Raw genomic sequence first — 24,710 nt, 5'->3', positions numbered from 1 at the left:
ATATCAGTGACACCCTTGAAAAAATAAACATTACAATACACTGAAAAGAAAAGATGTGTACTTTCTATTGCTATTTCATCCATTATGAATACTTGATAAAATGTATGAATGTAAAAATAGGTTAATTGCCAGGTTTTGCAGGGTGGTGGTTGACAACTGATGGTAGTAACAAAATACTGTTGGCCAAAGATGAACCTGACTTATGGTCCCCATCAGCCATGTTGGTAGGACCACAGGCCTATGGACCAGATAGGTTTCTGTGATGTTTGGCCCTTCAGCTCATTTTTCAGTGGGATATGGCCAGTGAGCTCAAACGGGAAGAGTCTTGAGAAGTGAGAAGTAATAAGAGTCTTGAGCCCTCCAGGAGTTTTTTGTCCAGAGTTAAAGGATTTTAAAGAGATAATTTGAGTGTTTCATAATCAGCAAGTTGGCGGGCCTGTTTGCTGTAGTCTATTTTGGTAGCCTAATAAACCTAATGAATGGTCCTACTAATATGGCCACGTATGACTTCAAACATTCTCAGGTGACCTTTGCGCTACCAGAACGCGTTCAAACAATGTTTGCTACTAAGCAACTTGGATTGTGACGGCTATTGTGATAAATGGCAACTTATCTGTAATTCAAGCCTTGTATCACGTCATACACTATTAGTGGCTGTAGCCTAACTCTGTTGAGGTAGGTTGCTCTACCGAGTTTGCTGTGAACTGTACAATCAGTGTCACTGTGTCATGTAGGCGTAACAATCGGAAAGCGGCAGTCCGTTTAGCTGGTTCACTAAATCATGAGATACATGGTTTTCACCACATGAGGTCGCACTACACTTTTGTTATGTGGCCTATGTGCAATTACATTGTTATTTCTGTCGTGTAAAAGTAACCACACATTACTGTCAATCGTTACTGATCAGTTCGAAACGTGTAATTTTGCTTGGAGGCTGTGTAGGCTATTTTGTTTTCAATTAGCCCACCCTCGTCACCTTAATAGCCTAGGCTACTCAACTGCTTAGTATGGTTTGGTCGCTGACTATTAAGATTTGTTTAGTTTTACTGGCTACCATGTGGACATAGCCTAGTCTTTTTTATTTTCTTGAAACGAAGGCGCATGAAAATAACTCAGCAAAATTAGCCAATTACGACCCTTTCTCGTATTTTTCTTTTAGTGTAGCCTATAGAGAGCGTAAAGAAATAGCACATGCTCAGTTGTGGAAGAGTCTGCAAGACGGCTCCTCCCTTGTGTGTAAAAAAAGCAAAAACAAATTGAACAGAAGGGAAGACGGCGAGCACTGCAGAACAGTCAGCAGCTTTGGGACCACGCAAAGCCGTTGTCGGATTTCCCCGAGGGACGAGGAAACATAGGCTAATAGTGGAATAAGGAACGGGGTGAGTCGACAAGCCGAACTCAGGCAGGCAGAGTAGCTTATTTTACTGTTAGCACTGTAGGTAATAATATGCAAAATATCTTCTGCTCACCTACAACTACACTTTCCCTTTACTCGGCGCATTCACCAACACCCCCCTTCTTAATTACACTGTAGATGATGATGTCGCCTACACCTTCATGGTTCGATTAAACGTTCCTGGCATGCTGCTTTGTCGTCGATGCTGACGGTCAAATACATTTTCGACTCCCTAAAATTAAGCATTCTTTAATTTCTCTCATCTCTCAACTGTTAAATACAAACATGTCTAGTGTTTTAGGACAGCTAAATTGGAAAGCTTGCACCATGACAAGGAATTCGTAACATACATCTTATGGTTAGATTTGCTTTCCGTCCAGATGGAATTGTATCCATGTCGCTGCAGTAGTGGCAGGCAGTGGACCCTCTTTGATGGATGGCACGGGAGTAGGCTTCAGTGTTGTGGTACAGTTTCCCTTGTACAGTAGGCTAATGCATGTCTCTAGCATTTGCATGATTTGAAGACAGTGAACGAAAGCCATTAGTCAGCGGCGGGCAGACGGTGCTCTTGGTAATGTACATGTAAAACGGTTTGGCTTTTGTCCATCTAGAACACCCCTTGCAAATAATTTTATGGCCATGGTTATGGCTTCTGGTTATTAGCCTTCGAGGATATACCTTTAGCATTCAGGCACAGAATCAATCTGAACAGGAACTTCGTGTCTCTCAGCAAAACTCCAGAGAACCTCGATTCTGCAGGTATTGCTCTTATTAGAGTAAGGGTACATGTACGTATATAAGAGTGTCTGAGATGACATAATGAGAGAGCACCTCTCTGTAGGACTGAGGAGCAGGGGATCCAAAACTTCCCAATACAACTTATGGACAGTCAGTTTGTTTTTGAACTTGTAAATAGTTGCATATCCATATTTGCTATTCTTATAATATTCCTGTTTGTTTTGAATTTCACTGTAACTTCAAACTCAAACCTTCTATAAGTAGGCTATGTCAAAATATAGTCTGTCAGATATATTCTGCAGACTGGTTTCATATTGCAATTGAGGAAAAGTATTGTCTCTGTTAGTAACCACATCACCAATACACATGATCGTATCTATTCACCCTATATCCATGGACCCTGACTATGAGAGTTTGCTGTTTTCTTCTCAGAAAGGTAGCAGATGGGCATTGTTTACCCATTGGTTCCTACAGACCTAAATTAATTGTTCAATAGAAATGCATAACAACGCTGGTGTATACACCGCAGAAAGTTTCACTGCACTTTTATCTCCCTAGTCTCTTGACTGCAGTGTATGCCAGAGCGGAGACAATGAATGTTTTCTCTGCACCAAGGAAACGGTACAAAAATGGAAGCTACTCAGAGAGAAAAACACATTATCCTGCTCTCCCCAGGAATGTGTCTAATTACAGACATGCTACAGAGAATGCCCTGATTCCAATCAGCAAACAAGCACATTTCATGACCGCTATATTTTTCCAATTAGAGAATACTGCATAGGTTGCTCTCATGTGTTGTGTCTTATTTGCTCGACTTAATATTTGATGTCCATTGTCTTGTGGTCAGCTGACTGACTGTAAGGCTCCTCACTAGTGAATAGCTAAAAGCTTCAGGACTGTTGAAAAGTATTGTAAGTGCAATGCTGAGGTTTTTGTTCTGGTAAGTGAAACCGGTTGTTCTGGCAGACCCTAGAATCATTGCGGAAATATCTTTCCCCATGCTGATAGAACTGTAGCCTAGTTTGCGTGCGGCTTCATTTCCATTTTTTGACTCCATAAATTTATAATGAACAGAAGTAGTGTATTGCTGGCTTTCACTAATGCTGGAACCATGTAGTAAAGACAATGCATGTTGTGCCAAAACTAAAATGTGTAGCCTTCCACACTAGAAAGAGAAAAATCTCTCTGTCCCCACTGGATAAAAAAAGCTGTAGTTAACCTGAACAACACTTGTACATGCTTCTCTCTGGGGAAGTTCAATTCTCTTTCAGAGCCAGGCCATCCTTAAAAATATTTGTGTTTGCAGTAACAGACAAAAAAAATTAAAAATGGGTCGGTAGGTAGGTCAATATTTTTTTTTTTCAAGATTCAAAGTAAAAAAAAAAGTACAATTTTGGTCATGGTGATTACGTAGGAATGAATATACACAAATGTGTATATCGTGACGTAACTGACTGGGTCTTCAACCCGTGCCTTCAGGCGCACCATTGCAAACCTCATTCTGATGCAGGTTATATAGACCAGCCTTTCTCAAACTTCTTTGACCTGAGGCCCGGTTATGGCAGACTTTTGGGTCATAAGGCTCATCTACATGTACCCAGAAAGAAGGCTACAATAGCTCTTGGCCACGTTATATTGAAATTTGACTATACAATACTCAATGCTATACAGTGTATTATACAGTCTCTGCTCTGTTTCTAAGGAAGTTCCAAAAAACAACGTCGTTCTATTAAGTTTCGTTAAATAAATAAATAGCCTTCCAACAGGTTGAAGCGGAGCTTTGATACCAACGTTATCGATTAGTTTCAGTTTCTCTCGCGCAGACGCGCATTGAATGAATGCTCATACCACCACTTAATTGTAGGGCTCCATGTTTAATGACATCGATAGCAGAAACGTTTGTTTTCTTTTTTCGTCGATCCGCGGTTTCTTGATCAACTGCGCAGCAAATTATCAGATGAAGCACCGGGCCTAATTTCACTCCACGACTCCGCGGACCAGCAGTCTCCATGTTGCGGACCCATATTTTGAGAAATGCTGAATAGACCACAACCAATTTCAATACTCCGACACGGTCACCGTTAGACTAGGGGGAGAAGGGATGAGAAAAGATCTGGCCACAGTTCTTCCAGAACTTCGTGCCAAGTAAAAGCGTTATCAGTTTGTGTGAATGAAACGAAGCGTAGGCCATAGTGTGACATGCGTAAAACCAATGGTGTAGAGATGACGCCACAGGTTGTTTTTTTTAAGTGAGCCACGTTTGCATGTAGGCAATTTATATTCACAATACTTGGGCCTACTAAAAGAAATATTATTTTATTGCATTTGTATTTGTTGTTTAGAGTAAAAAAACAATCGGTCGGTATTAACGCAAGTTTACAACCGGCAAGTCGGTCGGACTAAAAGGGGAAAAAAATAAATATTTGGGTCGGTTCTAAATTGACAGGGTCGGTCGGGTTACGGCAAACGAAAATATTTTTAAGGATGGCCCCAGCTCAGGCCGGAGAATGACCTGTGTTTTCTCCTGTGCTCATCACTAGCAGGGGAAGCCCTGAAGCCTGCATGGCTCTTGACGTGTGTTTGTCTGTCTGTTGCTTCGCAGGTGGCAGTATGTTTTCCTCGGTGAAGGGCTTCGAGGGCCAGCAGTACTCAGCCTTGAAGAGCCAGTGCCAACAGAGCGGGAAGCTCTTCGAGGACCCGCTCTTCCCTCTGACAGACGCCTCTTTGTTCTACCAGGGGAACCGCATCGGCAGAGTAAACTGGAAGAGGCCGAAGGTGAGCATGCTCGGTGGACTCTGTCCCCCCGCTGAACAGATGAGATGCTCTCTGTTCGCCCAGAAGCTGAGAGAATACTCAAGAATGTACAAGTCGCAAGGTTTTTTAATGTCTTTTTATTATCATCTTTTAGAGTGTGGCCTAGTTCATTAATTAGAGAATTGTAAATGATGGGTAAGATTAGCTAATTTGGAAGAGTGCTGGGTTGAGGAAGGGGATTAGGTAGGTAAGTGAGTGGTTAACTTCAACTGTGTGTTTGCACAAGTCTTTGACCTTAAAGCGATGGTTCGGAGTAATTTCACCCTAGGTTCCTTTGCACCATGACCCCGAGCCAAACACCCTCCCAGAACCTGGTTTCCCTTGGTCGAACCCTGGTCGAGTAGTGCTGTCAGAAACTAATGAGTTTCTGCAGGCGTAACGGAACCAACTTTTATCTCGTAAATTACCATACTAATAATGCCCTGAATGGTACGAAACTTCTACAGTATGTTCTTTACTCATAAAACGAGGCATTGAAAAGTTTGTAAGTACACCAGGAGTTTATTTAAATAACACTTGCCTGATGGATGCTATTATCTGCTACTATACCGCTGCGTCGACGTTACTTCCGTAATTTGGGAAAAGCCCGTAAAAGTCCTGGCAGGAAGCATGCATAAGGATGTAGATCCAGGAATGCAATAATATTTTGTTCGTAGTACCAGTTTGCAACAATTATTAGTTAACACTAAGTTGTAAACACTTCGGAAAAAAATATATTAAAAACTGGATATACCAAAAAACGTTGATGTAATCACTTCCTGCCAGGACTTTTACGAGCTTTTCCAAAATCACGAAAGTAACGTTGACGCAGCGGTATAGTAGCAGATAGTAGCATGCATCAGGCAAGTGTTATTTAAATACACTCCTGGTGTACCTACTAACTTTTCAATGCCTCGTTTTATGAGTAAAGAACATACTGTAGAAGTTTCGTACCATTCAGGGCATTATTAGTGGGGTAATTTACGAGATAAAAGTTGGTTCCATTATGCCTGCAGAAACTCATTCGTTTCTGACAGCGCTACTCGACCAGGGTTAGACCAAGGGAAAACAGGTTCTGGGAGGGTGTTTGGCTCGGGGTCATGGTGCAAAGGACCCTAGGGTGAAATTACTCCGAACCATCGCTTTAACACAGGACTTGGTCCTCAAAATAGCAACTCGTAAATAGTCCTTTCGTCCATTCATACCAGAGATTCAAGTGTATTTACAATCCCTTTGTTTATGATAGGGCAGGGACTGTTTGGTTGTTCCTGCCCTTTCAACTTAGGTCATGACTAACAGTAGCGAGCAATTACTCACCAGTATTTATCTTCAAAGCCTTTTTTATTGCGTCATACTGAATGAAAGACAATCAAGTAGTTTAGTTTAATTATCATTAATAATGAAAAATTGCTCAATTATTATTCATTAGCGAAATTCAACGAAGTACACAAGCAGGATTATAACAGGAAACAGGGGCACTTGAACCTTTGCAGTTACTGAAGCCCAACCTTGTTCAAATAGCTCTGAATGTGGTGTGTTAGTGTTTCAGGTCAGAGGTAAAGGGAAAAGCAAACAGAATGCTGTGCATAGTGGAACATGTCTTCTTGATCACGCTCAAATATTTACATTCTTTAAAAGTTTAGTTTGGGTTGTTGATCACCTGTAGTGTCCAAACAGAATCCGAGCCTTGTGTCCATGTAGGAAGTGTAGTTTCAGCAGATGGGATTTAAGGAGTTCCAACATTGTGCTTTCTAAAGCAATGAAATTTCCGTTATAGACATGACAGGGTTTTTTATGTTGGCGCCAAATGTACAAGTTATTGTTGTCTCGTTTCCTCTGATAAACTAAAAGGCTCAGCCTTTGAAAGACATCCAGCAAGCTTCTATGACTAACTGTTGAATTCATGAACTTATCATTGATGGATTATGGCATTTTAGAGGAGCTATCAGGGGGCGTGAGATGCATAGAACTGACATGCGAGTTCTCGTTGCTTATACAGGATCTGTATTTTAGACATTGAACTTCAGTTATCACATAAAGAGAGTAGGAATACGATTTGAATATTTCATTTGCATAGAATTTTACAAGGTTTGTAAGATTAACAGTTAAGAGAATAAAGTCTTATTGGCCCGGGTCTTGGAGTGGCTTGACCTAGCAGATCCTGCCTGACATTAGCTGGCAGGGGCGAAGCCTACCCCTTGGATGATGAACAGGGACCAAACTGGTGGTGGTTGTGGGGAGGAAGTGGGTGACTTCGAAATGATGGCCCCTAAGGCTGTGGAGGAGGCAGGTTAAATGAGTCATTATAAAACAGGTGAATACAGATGACTGGTCGAGAGTACGGTAATGAATGAATGGCTGACATGGCATTAGATTCTTCCTGGTAGAACTTGCGTGAGACCTTCCATATCATGAATTTTTCTAGTCCTTAAAGAGTTACAGTGAACAGTATGGAGAATTTCCATCAGTTGCAGTGTGATGCTTCACATTGTGAAGCCTTTCTTAGTTCCATTATTATTCAGACCATAGAGATTATATATCATATCACAGCATACAGATGGTGGCATATGGTAGAGATGGTGTTGGTCAAAACAAGTAAAAAATAATGTTATGTATAGTTGATCAATATATTAACCTAACCCTGCTGTATGTAAAAGCAATGTGAACAGCTAGTGCTTTTTTGTATAAAAAGGCCTTCGTAGTTCCTACCCTCGTGTTTCTCCACCCTTGCATCACAATGAGCTAATCATCATCACTATGAACAGAGATGGCTGCCCCAACTGCATTTAAAACCCACATAGTGTGTGTATGAGTGTGTGTGTGAGAGAGAGATGTCCAGTCTCTGTTGCAGTGATTAGGGCATAAATAAGGCTTTGGTGTGTCACTTGATTGCATAAGTAATATTGAAATTGAAGTCGCAATTCATACAACATAAAGGGACCTGTCCCTCACTGAAGGAATCATGGAGGGGAGGAGGTAGATTACTCATCTGGTGTGAAAGGGATCTCCAGCCGTGCAACGATTTTGTTTGATTTTCCCGTTTTATAAGATGATTAAGTCTTCAAGGTGCCCTGCTATGTCAGGATAAATCGACAGATTCCGTGTACGCTGCAGTGATGAGTAATGTGTGGTAATTGAAGTGAAAACCCATCCCTAAAACATTTTGGAACTTTAATGGCTAATCCCCAACAAATTGTATGGGTTTGGTGCCATTTTGATGTTTCGGTGAGATTGTGTACGCTGTGAGAAACTGGCTGTTAAGTGGTTGAGCAACAACATAACCGTTCCTGAATATTTCCAGTGGCATTGAATAGAAAATATATTCTCTCTCATATCTGAACATTATCTATTAGATATGGTCTTCCAAAAAAAGGAGAACAGGGGATTCTACCAGCAGTCAAGACACACTGGGAGAAATGCAATAAAGATAGCACAGGCACAGATATTGCCAGTTAAACAGTCAGCGCAACCTCAGGGCATTTTGGAAGTATGATATATGGACACCTACACTGCGGCATTCTGGGTATTCTTTATCTAAAGTCGCTGTCATTATTCAGAAAAACCCCACTGTTTCTTGTGGAATATCAAATGCACACAATGACATGGCAGCAGTATTACATCATGAACAGGAGCCTTGGAGTGTGTTGAGTCTTTTCGTGTACGCATGACATTGGAAAACAAAAAAGTCTATTTACATATTTAAGGTGGGTCAGTACTTTGGCCAGAAGTCTGTTGTCATAAAATCATAAACGGGTGTTTCCTCCAAAAACCCTTCCCCCAATCACATGGCTGTACAAGAGTCTCAAGAAGTCCAAATCACCATATCGCATAAAGGAGGTGGATTTGAAACCCACTATGTGTGTATAGTATATCACAGACAGGATGCATTTCTCTCCCAATACTTTCTGTTTATATGGTAGTTGAATTTAATACTTCCTCTGTACTTCCTAGCCCTGATTTAGCAGCACAATAGATGGGAAATGAAGCCGTATTGGTATCCCTGAATCTACATTGAAGCACTTTGAGATGATCTGGCAATGGTGACTGGTTGTGATGAGCCATTAAACCCATATATATGGGGGTTCATACCACCATATTATATGTTCAGTTGTTTGGCTGCAGATTAATGAGTTATTTTGTATTCTGTGTTTCCTGCTTATCAGGCATGTAGAGGTGCTTCCAAACTACAGATGACTGGATGGGATAACTGCTTTCTACACACGTCATGGCAAATATAGTGTCATAAAGCACACCTAATATAGTGTTCTACACCACACCAACAACACCATAGCAGCTCTATCAGAGCTTCATAGGAAAGGCACAGAGTGTGGACTGTTTACTGTGTACATGTAGTCACTCCGTAGTGTGCATGTAGTCCCTGCTCACTGTGCATGTAGTCACTCCCTTATCTGCTATTTAACAGCTGCTACTGTGCCTCCATGCTCAGTTAATGAAGCCGAAAGAGAGAAAGAGTGTAAGACAGAGAGAAAGAGAGGGAAAAAAGAGAGAGGGAGAATTGTTTAGCAGTGAAAGGTCTTGCCCGGAGCACCATGAAATGAGAATCATGTGTGTGCTGTTCCACTGGTCCAACCCTCTGCAACAATGACTGGCAGTGTGTGTGAGAGAGAGCAGAAGTGAGGGGTGTCGGTGGAGAACATCAGCTGTGTGAGAGGAGAAGAGGCTCCTACTCCGCACTCTCTCTCTCTCTCTCTCTCTCTCTCTCTCTCTCGTCACGCTTCCAGGCAGGCAATTAGGGTGCAGGAAAGAGACAAATGATAAAAAGCAATGCATCACAGACAATTAGGAAATATCATCTGATATTCACATTTAGATTTAACTTGAGGACTCGCTGTTATCTAAAGTGGCTAACAGACAGCACAATCAGAGTTGGACTTCGGTGCAGATGTATCCTGTTGGTTGTACTGTACTTTAAGAGTGCTTTGTGTTGTGTAATGTTGCTTTGTTTCTGAGTGTGGTTAACAGCAGGCATGGGGATTGGCCGTGGTTTGGGGTACTGCATTAGTCAGCCTTGCACACGCAGACTAGTGAGGATCTGAAAAACCTCAGCATGTGGTTTGTGTCGGATGTTTTATTGCCTCGCTGTCTGCGTGCTTACAGCCTGGCTCATACTCTGGTATGCCTACGGCAAAGGCTGCTTCAAGTGATCAGCGTGTGTGTAGAGTCTCTCTGGGGGTTGTCCCCCAGGTCATTCACTTCTCTCTTTGATTTCCTGCGTACGGTCAGAGCCATGATGACAATCAGATTCTCCGCTACATCCTGGCCGGCCTCCACCTCTAGTTCTCAGGCTCAGGGTTAAGCTGTGCTTAGAGCGTCGGCCTGCAAAGCTCCAAACGGTTTGGGCGTGTCCCTACCCCAACATGTGTGTTTGGGTGGCAACCTGTTTATTATCTGTGCTTGTGGTGTGAGCCACGAGGGCACCAGCCAAAACATGCCCTGGCACATTACTGTGGGAACATTCCAGGGGGAGGAACCATGGAAGTTGCTCTGCTACATTGCACATGGTTCTTGATGGTGATCCTATGATCATGATGCATGTCATTTCATCTCCCTGTCACTACTATCTACTGTATGTACTGTATTGTGATATTGAATCTTGACTCTCTCTCTCTCTCTCTCTCTCTCTCTCTCTCTCTCTTTCTTTCTTTCTTTCTTTCTTTCTTTCTTTCTTTCTTTCTTTCTTTCTTTCTTTCTCTTTCTTTCTCTCTTTTTCTTTCTTTCTTTCTTTCTCTCTCTCTTTCTCTCTCTCTCTCTCTCTCTCTCTCTCTCTCTCTCTCTCCCCCCTGTGGTGACTCCTGCCCCCTGCCTTTGTCTCTCTCAGGAGCTGTGTGATGACCCGCACCTGTTTGTGGACGGGATCAGCGCTCACGACTTGCACCAGGGCCAGCTGGGGAACTGCTGGTTTGTGGCAGCGTGCTCCAGCCTTGCGTCCAGAGAGTCGCTGTGGCAGAAAGTAAGTGCTTTTTCTGTGTGTGTGTGTGTGTGTGTGTGTGTGTGTGTGTGTGTCCTTATCTGTCAGTGTCATTGGCTTTGTGGTGGTAGTTCAGTGTGATGACGCATCTGTTTTTGGGATGTGTTGTTATAGCAGCACCGCCTACTCCCAGTAAGAAGAAGTGGTAATTTGTGCATGAGTTTGTGAGGGGTATGTGTGTGTGTGAGTGTGAGAGAGAGAGAGAGAGAGAGAGAGAGAGAAATGCCATTGGTCAACACATTGGTCAACACACTGCATGTTTTGATAAATAGGCAGCCTTATCCTGGTTTAGGGATTGGTCAAGGATGTGCTGGGTGTGTTGTTTGCGGATGACTTTGCAGGTACCCACTGTGTTGATTTGGTAATGAAACATTCCTGGAGCAGCCAAATGCCAATACAAGTTAGTAAAATCTGTAAGGAGGGATGTTGACATTAGAACAAGGCAACCTTTAATCACACTGAAACAAGAAGTGACCAACCAGCTCTAGACGATGTGGGACTAATTTGAGTAGAAGAATGAATAGAAGAGAGGAGAAAGACTAAAGCACTATTTCCTTTCCACTATTCACTGTGAATCACAGTTTCTCTGGTGAGAGCTCCAAAAATGTTTTGGGGAAATTGTAGTTCATGGTAGATGATGAGTCGTTTTTTCCATGTGCACCACCCCCAGTCTCTAGGGTCCATAGCCACAGTGTCATAAGATCATTTGGGTAGTGGTACTGATCTCTGGCCCTTGTGATAAGAACACTTTGTTCTTCCTGCTTGCCATGGTGCTTATTGTAAGGTCTTGCAAAATACACAATCTTTGTAAAAGTAGCATAAAATATGGATGCACTCTGTGATGAAGACATCTGATATCCACAGCAGTGGGTATTGATTTGTAATGCCATTCCCCTAAACTCGCTGAGATTGACTGGGGACTGTTTCTCTCTTTATTAATGGACCTTGATGGACGTTAAGGCCCAACTGAAGTGCAGTCGACTTCATAAAAACGTTTGAGGAAGTCTTACCATGTTCATGCACATCCTCTGTTTCAAAACCAGAACAATCCCGCTGTCATGTGTGTTTGGCTGAGCCCGTCTCCTGTGCCAGTTGTAGCTTGGCTCGTGCGTGGTGTGGGCGGGTGAGCCCAGGGAGCATGAGTGTGTCAGGAGTCCATTTCCTGCCATCGGTCGCCTGCAGAGGAAGCAGCTGCTGTGCTGTGTGTGTGTGTGTGTGTGTGTGTGTGTGTGTGTGTGTGTGTGTGTGTGTGTGTGTGTGTGTGTGTGTGTGTGTGTGTGTGTGTGTGTGTTCTCCAGTGTCCTAATGACACACAGGGGATAGGGAATCCAAGTCCGCAGTGCAGACCTGGAGCTCTATAGTCCTGTTCACATTTACCGCCTGTGTTTGTGAAGCCAAATGTTGTGCAATGTTTGTGTTTCTTCAAATACCTCAGCTATGTTCAGTATGCAGGTCAGTTCATTGTTCACAGGTGCAAACAAGACATACTGTAAAGGTGTTCTCATACAGGATCAACCAGATTTGTTGGTTGAACAGAATTGTAGGCAGTGACACTAAATCGACCTATGTGGTAGTGCATTGTGTTTTAAGTGACGGTCTGTTCACAAGAAAATGGTTCTATGTTGAAGAATGTTTGACCGATACAATTCTTGAGGCTCACAATCACGACCCATTCTACTGCATCGTGGCTTTCTTCATACAGCCTAGCTGTAGTGCAGGTGAACTCCTCGGAGAAAAGCCGAGCAGGTTTTGTAATAGGCCTGCCACTTATTTGTTGCTGCAGTGCTGATGTGAGGGGCAGTCCCCTGATGAGAAATAGTGGTGAATACAATGCTTGCCAGATGTCCTGCAGCAGCTTTAGAAAATAATGAGCCTGAATTCCTGAGTCCATTTGTATTCAGACTGAAGACCGATAGCCCCTTATTTCTTAGAACTCATCTTGTTTTGTCTCAGTTGTTGTGACTTGTGGAGAATTGTATTGGGCTTGTGGCCTAGACAGAGGAAAATATTCAGGCTTTTATTCCACACAATGGAAATAGCTGATGCAAGATGATGTGAGGAGGGAGTTATTGGGTTGCATTTTGGCTCATTATTAATGCCCAAGGCTAGCTGACATCGAGGTTACTAAGGTGCTCAGAATTGTCACCTCAAACTCAGGGTTCGGTCTTTTTTAGATCCTCTCCCTATCCACCTCTGGCACCACTGGGATTGCTTTGTTGTGGAGATGTGTTGGTTGGAGTGGAAAATGTTATGTCACTGGAGTTGGGATTCAGGGCTGAGTATGTCCTCCCACATCCTATTGACCTGTGTGTGTGGGTGTGGGTGTGGGTGTGTTCCCCAGTATTAAATCCATAGCCTTTCTCACCCCCCACCCCACCCCTCCCCTTCTCTATTCCGCCTCTACCTCCCAAGGCTCCTGTGTGCATTCCTGCTCTTCCAGAGTCCTCCTTCCCTCCCGAGGTCTCATTAGCGGCGTGTCTCTCGCTCTCGTCCGTAAAGCAGGAGGCGCACATCCTCCGCGTCCCTCCTGTTGCTGCTGTTGCCCCCCAGAAGAGGCTTCGCTGTGGGCACATGACGTGCGTGAGGCACAGGCAGCACCACGGTGTTCTCTCAAGCGTGGCTGAGAGGAGGCACACTGCTACTGTACCTGCAGAGCCTCAGCTTAGAGCAACACACCTTATTAACATTTCACTGGTGCACCAAATTGTCTTTGTTTGATGTGAGGCGGTTTAGAATTGGGTCTTTTAGCCAGATAGTTCAGTGAGGCAATATGTAGCCTTTTTAGTATTCCTTCAGCATCTCAGTAGGCATACTTACATTCTCTCGCTTGTTTGGAGTCTGCACTGATCAGGAATAGTCGTGTTAGGCGTGGGTGGGGTTTTGCTGTCCACAACAGTATTGATGCCAAATCAAGAGGTGAAGGCAGGAGGTGAAGGTTACACCACTGAGTTATAGAGCGTGCCTCATTCATCAGTCATTTGTGTCAATATATTCTAATCTAGTTCAACAAGAGTGGGGGAATAATACCAGGACCCCATAACTTGACTCAGAACCTGCCAATTATGAATAGGAGGCTGCTGGCTGACCAGATGGAGAATTCTGTCCAATACCCAATGGCTCAGGCTGAATCTTTGACTTTGTCTCTGCTGATGTAACCTTCCAAATTGTAAATTAGAAGCAAAAGGCTTTTATAGCGTCATAAACCAGGTCATGTCCGCCAAAGGAGCTATACAGTTGAGCTTTTTGGTATTCATTGATCATGAATTATTTATTATTTTAGTTTAGTGGTCCTGTTGAGATGCCCTCTGTTTACAGAGTGGTACAGTATGTCCTTAGTATGTCGGCCTAAGCATTCAGCCGATGATGACAACCAGTATCGATTGATCTCTGAGCCGCTGTCTGCTGTGACGGCAAAGCTGCTGACCTCATACACTGACCAGTGGCACGGAGAGGGACGTAGCTGCCCCAGCATATATGATGTATATACACATGCAAAACACACACTTGCATGCAATCGTATGCAGCCTATATAACATGCATAGAGGGCAGGAGAATGAGCCAGAATAACAGAATAATAGTAATTTAATTAGCAGTGTTAAACATCACATATTCTGTCATGGTTTCCGTTATAGGGATACATTATTCCTTCGGTGCAAATACCCATACATTGTATTCATGGCAATTGCTTTGGCATTGTACACAAATCACATAAATTATTGACATTAGAAAAGTTCTTGAATTAATCAAATCAAATAAAGTCCTACGAATCCTATTTTAGTCAGCATTCACCTACTGGTTAGCTCTGAGAAACATTAGAAGTGTGCAGTCAAACAACAGGAGATCATCAAGCACAAATTAAAGTATTTTGCTCCTGCTACCCCAAACACTAAAGTAAACATCAAACATTTGCTGTAATAATTTAATAAGTAACAGAATAATATTTAGTCAGGACACTGACATGTCTAACATTAACGTTAAGATTTGTCTGGACATCTGTACTGGAAGGGTAGTAGTATAGAAGCAGAAGTGGACGGTACTATATATATATATATATATAAGACCTAGCCGTAGCAAGAGTACTAACTGTGCCTGTTGAGTGGGGCTGCAGCAGCCCATGTTGGGGTCAGGGTCAGCATCAAGCTGCGTTGGGCTTGAACACCACCGAGCAGCTGATGTTGGCTTTCTCAGCGCCCTCCTTGAAAGCGAACAGAAAGTACATCACCTTGCGCACCTTGGCCAGCTCCGCGAGCCGCTCGCCGAACTCCTGGATGTCGGCCTCCAGGCACTTGAGTGGCGCGTCGTCGGGGTCGCCGGCAGAGCGCCAGAACTGGCCGTTGGGCTCCAGCAGCTGCCGCGTCATCAGGTTGGTCAGGTCGGGCGTCCACAGCTGCGATATTCCCGTGACAGAGAGGCGTCCATGGCCCTTCATGCTGACCTCCCAGCGGCAGAAGGTGAGGTCCTGCGTGGAGAAGTCCAGGCGGTAGACGGCCTCGTAGGGCAGCAGTAGCCGCTCGCCATCCTGCCTCTTCAGGCCCTTCTGCTGCAGCGACTGCACCCGTAGGCGCATCACCTCGGTCAGCTGCAGGTCCTCCACGAAGGCCAGCTCCAACTCTGAAGCCATAGCTCACTCTCTTTTCTCTCTTCTCCTCTCTTCTCTCTACTTCTGTCTTCTCTCTCTTCTGTCTTCTCTCTCTTCACTCGCTCTCTCAGTAGCAGCAGCAGGCAGGGCAGGTTGATGCTCTCTGACGCGATGGCTGATCTGAGTGGATCCCTGGCGTTCATTCTCTGTCTGTTTTTCTACACCCCCCACCTACCCGTCGCTTTTTCCCTCCCATCGGTCCCTGAGGGCAGAAAGGCTCATTTTGTTTGGGACGTTATTGATTGTGTCACACCATGCAGCAGGATGTGTGTGTGTCTGTGTTTGTGTGTATGTCTGTGTTTGTGTTTGTGTGCGTGTGTGTGCGTGTGTGTCTGTGTTTGTGTGTATGTGTGTGTCTGTGTGTGTGTGTGTGTTTGGAGGGGGGGGGGGGGGCGCTAATGTGTGCAGAGCAAAGAATTACTGTTAGAAACAGTAAGAGGAGGGATTTACGCTTGGTGATGTGTGTGTTCATGTGTTGGAGTGCTAGGCAACGAATGCTAATGACGTAAAATAAAGCTCAAAGTAGGGGATTCCCGTAGGGCGCTGGGAGCCAATTAGAGGTTCTACCTGGTTTGCTTGTGTACTGAGGGAATTGTGATGGGAATGAGTTCTCTGTTCCCCCTGGTGTCAGGTTGCTATCTGTCACTTCTCTCCTCTGAAACTAATGTAGATCAGAAGTTCTGAATGCATAACACGATGTCATTTTGAACCATTATGGTTTAAGAATTGACATATTATTAGTTGTCTGCTGTGTATTCAGTGCCAGTGAAGCATTTCAATAGTCCACTTCACTGGCATTAATTGCCTTTGTCTCATCCACTGCGGCTTGTGTATTGTGTAACTCTTCAGGGTTGACTGTGGACACAGGCAAGCCCAACTGCTTACAACAGAAGGTTATAAACAACTAATAATACCATATCACTATCAAATCTATGTGCTCTAACCAGCTATGACACATCATGTCATGCTTGTGTCTTCAGGTCATTCCCGATTGGAAGGAGCAGGAATGGGACACGGAAAAGCCGCAATCCTATGCTGGAATTTTCCACTTCCGGTTCTGGCGCTTTGGTGAGTGGGTGGACGTGGTTATTGATGACCGGCTGCCGACCGTTGATGGAAACCTGGTCTACTGCCACTCCAATGACAGCAATGAGTTCTGGAGTGCACTGGTGGAGAAGGCCTATGCCAAGTAAGTCAGCGGCCTAGTTTGCCAATTTGCAAGGTGTTGAACAACAATTAATTGAGCCTTACTTAGTTGTGTTTAGCATGTATATGGATGAATAAATGTGGTCAGTCTGGTTTCATACTGCCAAAATATTCAAGTTGAATAGTCAGAATCACAGGAGATGCATCCGTATTTGTCCACTCCCATCAGGTTGTATGGCTGCTATGAGGCGCTAGATGGAGGGAACACAGCCGACGCGCTGGTGGACTTCACGGGGGGAGTCTCGGAACCCATGGACCTGGACGAGGGCCAGTTTGCCACAGACGAGGCCGCCCGCAACGTGCTGTTTGAGCGCGTGCTGAAGGTCCACAACCGCGGCGGACTCATCAGCTGCTCCATACGGGTAAGAGGGACACACGGGACAGAGGGAGTAGGGCCTGAAGCCACACTTCAGTGGGGAGGACCTCATGGCATGAACTCTCCCAAGCTTGCAATTCTGTGTGTACTTGTGAGTATGTCTGTTACGCCTGTGAGTGTGCTTGTTATGCACCACACAATCGGAATATTCAGACTTAACATATTATCTCTGTATAAACATGCATAAACATTGAGTGTTTTGGGTCTCACCTTTTATATTTTTCTTGGGTTTTTTTGCTGACATACTGACTGCTTCACAATGGTATTTTACCACAGTATTAAGTATTGGTGTGCGCGTGCGCGCGCGCGAGTGAGTAGCCTGTAATTTCCTGAGGCCCGGCGTGCAGACCACTGGAGCTGACAGGTGTGTTTTGGCAAGATTGACGAGGTCAGCTCAGCTAATGGAGCTTCATAGCGTAACTCCATCTGAGCTCCGCCTGGCAGCCTGCTCATTAGCAAATCCAATTGCCTCCGCTCAATTAAACAGAGGCTGGAGAATTCCAACATTGGTCCATCACACCCACCCCCCCCCCCGTGGTTCACGTCGTAGCAGGGGCAAGACGGAAGAGGTTCTAAGAATAGCCGTCTCGGCTCTCCTTGTCTCCTAGGCAACCACCTCTGCCGACATGGAGGCGCGCCTGGCCTGTGGCCTGGTGAAGGGTCACGCGTACGGCGTGACAGACGTGCGCAAGGTGAGGCTGGGCCACGGCCTACTGGCTTACTTCAAGTCTGAGAAGCTCTCCATGATCCGCATGAGGAACCCTTGGGGAGAGAGGGAGTGGAACGGGCCCTGGAGTGACCGGTGAGCACACTACTGCCCCCTAGGACACAGGAGGGAGTTCCACAAGAGCAGGTGTCTGCCTTGGCTGGATAACTGTGCTGAGCAAAACCTAGAAACCTCTCAAATTTGGGACATTGACCTGAACAAAGTGAAATATGCTGGAGGGTTGGTTCTTGATACTTTTGCTGGAATAACTCAGTAATTGTACCTTGTGAAATTTCCTTTCAACAGTATGAACATAATATGGGGGATGGGGTGGGGGGGTTCTAATTTTAGGTGCCTGTAATTTGAGCTCCTCAAGTGTTGCCATTCAATTAGATTACCAGCAGAAAAATATATTGACATGAAGGCCAGAGCAGTGGCTTGAGTGTGCGGAATCAAAGCCAAGGAGTAAGCACTGGAAGGAGCTCACAGGCTGTCAGGATCTATAGCCATCACGCTCTCTGAACCCTTTCCCCTCCAATCTCATCACGCTTGGCACAATGGGAAAAGCTCTGCTTTGCATGCTGGTCTACTGCCACCTGCTGGCTGTAATTATTGCATTAGAAACAAATCAAACCTTCAGTCTCCAGGGCAGTCAAGTTCACACATACAGACAAATATATTTTAAATAGTTTGGAATTAGACTGATTTTGTTGGGTGATTATTTGTTTAGTTGCATTTGTGATATCCTGAGGCTTTTAATAATTTACATGGGTTAGCTGAACTTTCTCTGATAACCTTGAGCAAGGAAGACCGTGAGGTGTGAAATTAATTCAAAGCCTTCAGGCTCCCAGCCTACACAGTCTTTGTCTGATTGTTTCATTTAGATAAACACTACACAGGCTTAAATGTGTACTAGGTGCTCTGTTGTTGTCAAATCATAAAACATGCTCTGAGATTTACCACAGGTCTGTAATTTGGAGAGGACAGTGATAGAAAATACTCATATATTCTTGATTCCATTGCATATGTCAGGTGTTATGTTTTGTGTTTGTTGGTGTTTTAAAATATGTAAATGAGTACAAGTAAAACCCTGAGTCAGAGAAATAAGAATCATCAAATAAAGAGCGGTGTTGGGAAATGCCCCGCTGCCGTGCTTTCCCGAATGGCACACTTCTTGTTTTGTAAGCATTTCTTCCTTGCCAACAAAAGATACGATGCCTTTTAATGTCGGGCGTATCGACGCTGGTCGACTGCCCAGTTTAATTTGCTGAATATCAGCTCACAGGCTGCAGAGCAGGTAGCCCTAATCACGTCTGAGAAATCACGCCAGCGCACGCCTCTCATCTGGGGCCTCTGCTCTGTGTCATGCAGCCTTAAATGATTAAGGAGGGGGAAATCTGATTCCAGACCAGCCGAGCCCCTCATAACTTGCCACATAAATTATTCACAAAAAGCTTTCAGATGCCTAATACTCAGCCTGCCCCTCTGGTGTGTGTGTGTGTGTGTGTGTGTGTGTGTGTGCGCGCGCGCGCTTGCGCTAGCTCTGAGGAGTGGCAGAAGGTGAGCAAAAGCGAGCGGGAGAAGCTGGGGGTGACCGTAGAGGACGACGGAGAATTCTGGTGAGACCGTGTGTCAAATGTTGTTCTTATTTGTTAACCATAGAAATCTATTTTTATTATTTCTGTATGTTTCTCTTTTCCCTGAGTCGTGATGAATTTGTGGAATGTTCTCTACCATCCCTGCTGAAGTGCCATGTGTCAGATCCTCCCCTGTGATCCGTGTCTTTGCCCCTGTGGTGTTTTCAATCATCCTGAGAAGTTAACATTGGGTTCCTCTCCTTCCTAACTGCCTCCCCGCCCTTCTCCATGACCCCTAACCCCTGACCCTAGGATGAACTTTGAGGACTTCTGTAAGTACTTCACCGATCTGATCCTGTGTCGGCTCATCAACACCTCCTACCTGAGCATCCACAAGACCTGGGAGGAGGCGGTGGTACACGGCTCCTGGAGTACCCATGACGACCCGCGACGGAACCGCTCAGGGGGCTGCATCAACCAAAAACCCACCTACTTACAGAACCCTCAGGTATCACTGGGCTCTCTCTCTCTCTCTCTCTCTCTCTCTCTCTCTCTCTCTCTCTCTCTCTCTCTCTCTCTCTCTCTCTCTCTCTCTCTCTCTCTCTCTGTCTCTCTCTGTTAATCTATCTTTTTATCTATCTATTGATATAAACCAATGAACTTTCCTTAATTCTGTGTATGCGTTCTCTTCCTTTAGTATGTGTTCGACGTGACGAAGAGTGAGGATGAGGTGCTGATCTGCCTGCAGCAGAGAGACCGCAGGGCTCGGCCCAGCGAGGGCAAAGGGGAGAACCTGGCCATCGGCTTTGACCTCCACCGGGTACGCAGCTCAGTGACCACTCATGTCTACCTCAGTGTTCCCAAATGAGCTGGACTTGTGAGGGGGTGTGATATTAGCACACTCTCCTTGTTGTTATGGCTGATGCCAAGCGAGGGTTTTGTCTGCAGCTGTCTGATCCCTCTTTTGTCCACTAGGTGGAGCTGAACAGGAAGTATCGCATGCACATCACCCAGCAGAAGGTGGGCAGCTCCATCTACATCAACTCGCGCTGCGTGTTCCTCCGCCAGGACCTGAAGGAGGGCCGCTACGTCATCATCCCCACCACTTTTGATCCCGGCATGGAGGGTGACTTCCTGCTGCGTCTCTTCACCGATGTGCCTGCAGACTGCAGGTGGGTCTGCACCCTGCACCTCTGAGCTCTCCGCAGGTGTCTCTGACAACCCTCCATGTTGATGATCCGCTTCTTTCACATCCCATATGCACTGTGTAAACATTGTGTACATTGTGTCTTGCATTGTGTGAACCTCTGAATTGTACAATCCACCAAAGAGTTTATGTGCTATGTTTAACACTGTTTTATACTGTATATACGGAGTTAAGGTCATTGTTCTCTATGTCATCATGTTGGTAATTTCGTTGATTCCTCATTTGTATTTGGCTAAGTAAAGAGATTTGGCTAGTGATTTTTAACTACAGTCTAGATTGGAGATTATCCTCAAAACAGTCTGATTCTCCTGGATTTGGATCATCCAGTGTCTGTCATACTCACTCAATAACCGTGTGTGTGTGTGTGTGATCTCAGAGAGCTGACGCTAGATGAGCCTCCCCAGACGTGCTGGTCAGGCTTATGTGGCTACCCTCAGCTGGTCACTCAGGTCCATGTGGTGGCTGCGGACGGCCTTCGGGCCCAGGACTCAGATGGAGGTAGACTACAGCACCCTCTGCTGGACATTTTATAATGATGTTTGGTTTACAAAATGAATACTCTTGCAGAGAAAAGTTATTATGTGAAATATGCATGCATTTCAAAACAAACACAGCTACGCAGTGGAGTGAAGTACTTATAGAGTGTGCTTCTGATCTCAGCCTCAGACCCCTACGTGATCATCCGCTGTGAGGGAGAGAAGGTGCGCTCATCAGTCTTCAAAGACACGTGCAACCCCCAGTTTGATGTCAAGGGGCTCTTCTACAGGAAGAAGGCCAAAGAGGGAGTCCTCATAGAGGTGGGTTTCTCTCTCTCTTTATCTGTGTGTACCTGGGCTTTTGTCATTCCCTTCAGCCATGTCAGTAATAAGTATGTGCTTCTCTCCCCTTCTTCCTCTGTTCACTTCTGCTGACAGATTTGGAACCACAACATCATCAAAGATTCCTTCCTGGGTCAGGTGTCTCTCAAGGCCGACCCCAATGACCAACAGCTGCAGCACACTGTTCATCTGCGCGACCGTGGCAATCAGCAGAGCAATGACCTCCCTGGCACCCTTACTGTTCGAGTTCTGACCAGCGACGTTCTTACCAACATCTGAGTCCTGCTGCATACATTCACACACAGACACACACACATATCACTGTCCATCATTATTAACATCATTATCTACATCCTATACCTTTCTACGCTACTCTCTCTTTTCGAAATGGTGGCAGCCTATGGACTTGAGAATCACTATGCCTTCCCAACAAGATCTCTTTCCATTGAAGATGAATGAGCTTTAGTCCCTGCTGCGCCACCAACTTTTACAGTCAAAAACAATTTGTCAGTGTTGTCCTTAGCGGCACAGGAAGCATGCCAAAATAAAGTGTCATTGCCAACCAGGAAGACTGGACATTTGAGCGTCCCTTTGAGGAGAATAACTTTATACAATGTAACGTTTGCCAAACATTTCCTTCTACTGAGGCTATGTTTTCATTTTGTTTACGTCTCCGAGTTGTGTAGCTACTTGTTGAAGCGATGTATGGGACCAAAGAGTGTCACGCAGGGTTAAAAACGTCTCCCTGCTACAACTGCCTCAGTTGTTTGCCAAGTGCTTACCACAGCTTATCTTTGTACCTTACCACAGAAGTACCTGATCCCCTCCGGCATCCAGGGCTGCGCTGGATTAATGTGCAGTTCTCAGGGCCTCTTTTCTAGGGCCCAGTGGCTTGAGGCTCCCCCTGACCAATGGACACAATGTGACGCTGTTGCAGATTTGCCCCGCCGAGGGGACAGTGGTGGTGGTGGTGGGGGGTTTTGCGTACAGTTTGGATATGATGTTTGCCACCCTGGTGAATGAATGTGCAAAATGAGTCATTTCTGTCCATCTGTGGCCCCTCTCCCTTAGTTATTTTCCTCTCATGCAGAGGCTGAAGAGCGAAGCGTATGCCATGGCCGAAGGCGCTCACTGAGAGCAGTTAGTGCTGAGTGCAGTTAGTGCGTTGGTGTCATGTGATGAGTAGGTTGTAACATTACAGTACAGATAGATCTATTGATTCTATGAAAGTGGCATATTTGCATTTTCTTTATTCTCGTGGTTTTATCATTGTTTTTCCAACCATTTGTCGAATGAAGAAATGCATGCAAGATGACTACTTATATGAAATGACTTACAGGCTTGGCCTAAGCATATCTGAAAAAGCCTGTTTACACATATAAACAACTGCTTTTGTTTACAAAGGAGTGAGTTATTGTTAAGTCAGTTGAAACTCCTGTATTGCATACATAGTTTGTAGTTTATATTATGGGCAAAGATAAATATGAATATCTGTTCATGATTATGATTTCACTCAAAGTGTCAGGGGCTGGACATAATTTCTTTGCCATTTGGTCGTTTATATGTTTAAATGACTTTTTGATTTCCTCTTTTATGGGGATTTTATAATTTTTTAGTTTGGTTTACTTTATATTGTGTTTTGTATGTCCCAATTGTGTACATTATAATCTCAGTATTCATTTTTTACTCTTTTATGTGTATCCGTGTCAATCAAGTCCAGCAAGCTGGTTAGTCCTAATAAACTCCGATACAAATGTGGGATGCAAATTTCTGTGCCCTGTTTTCACAAAATATTGCATCTTGTTTTTATTACATTTACAGATTATTATGACAATTCACAGAATTGTTTCTTTACAGTCTTTAATACAATATTGCATCATTAAAAAGAGACACTTGTTGTCTGACCTCAGCTCTGCTAGGAGTGATAACATTCATCGGATCGGACACATTTCTGCTGTAGTGTTCTAGTTGGGCTCTATCTGTTCCGTACAGGTTTGTGCAAAGCTGGGGTGTTGTGATGTAGACCCTGCTGCACAGCTGTCTGTGCATTCTACCATCACGGCCTGGACTGCACCATAAGAGTCGATGATGCGTAAGAATTGCCAGTGAAATTACAACTCTGACAGAAGGGGAAGCCGTGACCTTTTCCACACAACACTATCAGGAAGGAGGGGTAAATTAGCTCTGAGTGTGTGTGTGAGTGTGTGTGTGTCACAGAGTTAGAAAAAATGTAGATTCTCATTTGAGAATGATGGATTGACCTCGCACACTGTATGCACCCTACAGAGTTCTCTCCCTCCCTCCCTCTCCCTCCCTCTCTCCGCGTGCCTGCCCTGACCCCTCCCTCTCCTGAGGGGGATCAGTGGCAGTGAATGAGACAGGGCTGCCGTGTCACTCCTAATACCTCACAGAGCACCGGCAGCAAGTGCCCGTGTGGCCTCCCGCACACTTCAAACACACACCCGCATACACACACACACACACACACACACAGGGGGCACACACTCGCGCACCATCAGTGGACAGTCCTTTCACCTGTGTGGAAATAACAGGACCCTCTACAGATCCCCGCGGAGGAGTGGAGTTATTCAGAATAGTGGAGAGGTAAGTGGCTCGTCGAAGGGCTTTACTCAGTCATGGCGGTTCCTTAAAGCTTAAATCTCCTTAGAGACGGCAACACCTCCCCCTTCCTCTGTCTCAGTCGGTGAAGCTAGTGCCAGGTCACAAAAGTAAGGTAGCCATTCTGCTTGTGGAGGACGTGACTTTCTTCTATTGTCCACTACTTTTCAGTGGGGGATCTCCACTAGTGAGGCTCATAGTGCTTTTAAGAGATCTGGTAGTTGAACGCAGGAGAGTTGAGAACGGGTGGTCAGAAGTGCTTGTGTATCTGGGCTAGTACTCTTAGAGAACTGCCCTTATCTTTTGTGTGATATTAGGTTCACACAGTGTCAGTGATGGGGATGACTTCATGGAGAGAGTTGACCGTCTCTCCGACAAGTGACCGTCTGAACTGCTGTAACAGAGAGCTGTTCTAGTCAACGCCTCAGGGCTAACAGGTCACTTACTCTCACACACTCACTGATTGTCACACATACACACACCTGCCCTGTAAACCTCACTGGAAACTTTTCAGCATCACCTGAGTTGCCTCAATGATAGTCAACAGTATTTTGTGTATGAGACTAGTAAGTGTACCTCATTTTCAGTAGGAAATATCAACATGGTCAGGCACCCTTTTCTCATTATATATGCTCTGGCTATGTTC

The 24,710-nt window shown here is 44.9% G+C and overlaps 2 protein-coding genes across 3 annotated transcripts; one reads left to right on the top strand and one right to left on the bottom strand.

The window, feature by feature from the left end:
* Positions 1-686: 686 nt before the first annotated feature.
* On the top strand, positions 687-23,212 carry capn5a (calpain 5a). Of its 2 annotated transcripts, none has more exons than XM_042063330.1 (13): positions 687-1,379; positions 4,737-4,909; positions 10,767-10,898; positions 16,536-16,744; positions 16,931-17,123; positions 17,746-17,939; positions 19,385-19,462; positions 19,733-19,928; positions 20,118-20,240; positions 20,396-20,592; positions 21,004-21,125; positions 21,288-21,424; positions 21,542-23,212. In XM_042063330.1, exons 2-13 carry the CDS (start codon positions 4,745-4,747, stop codon positions 21,722-21,724), a joined length of 1,929 nt encoding a protein of 642 aa, XP_041919264.1. In that variant the 5' UTR covers positions 687-1,379; positions 4,737-4,744; the 3' UTR covers positions 21,725-23,212. The 2 variants fall into 2 exon arrangements, with proteins under 2 accessions (XP_041919264.1, XP_041919265.1); XM_042063331.1 differs by lacking the exon at positions 687-1,379 and adding an exon at positions 1,425-2,155.
* Positions 14,418-16,397, bottom strand: ompa (olfactory marker protein a). The gene has a single exon (XM_042063343.1). It carries the CDS (start codon positions 15,535-15,537, stop codon positions 15,052-15,054), a length of 486 nt encoding a protein of 161 aa, XP_041919277.1. The 5' UTR covers positions 15,538-16,397; the 3' UTR covers positions 14,418-15,051.
* Positions 23,213-24,710: the final 1,498 nt, after the last annotated feature.

This window comes from Alosa sapidissima, chromosome 15, assembly GCF_018492685.1.
Source record: "Alosa sapidissima isolate fAloSap1 chromosome 15, fAloSap1.pri, whole genome shotgun sequence".
NCBI lineage: Eukaryota > Metazoa > Chordata > Actinopteri > Clupeiformes > Clupeidae > Alosa > Alosa sapidissima.
Note: the sequence above shows the minus strand (reverse complement) of the source record. Positions and strands in the feature narration are given on the sequence as shown.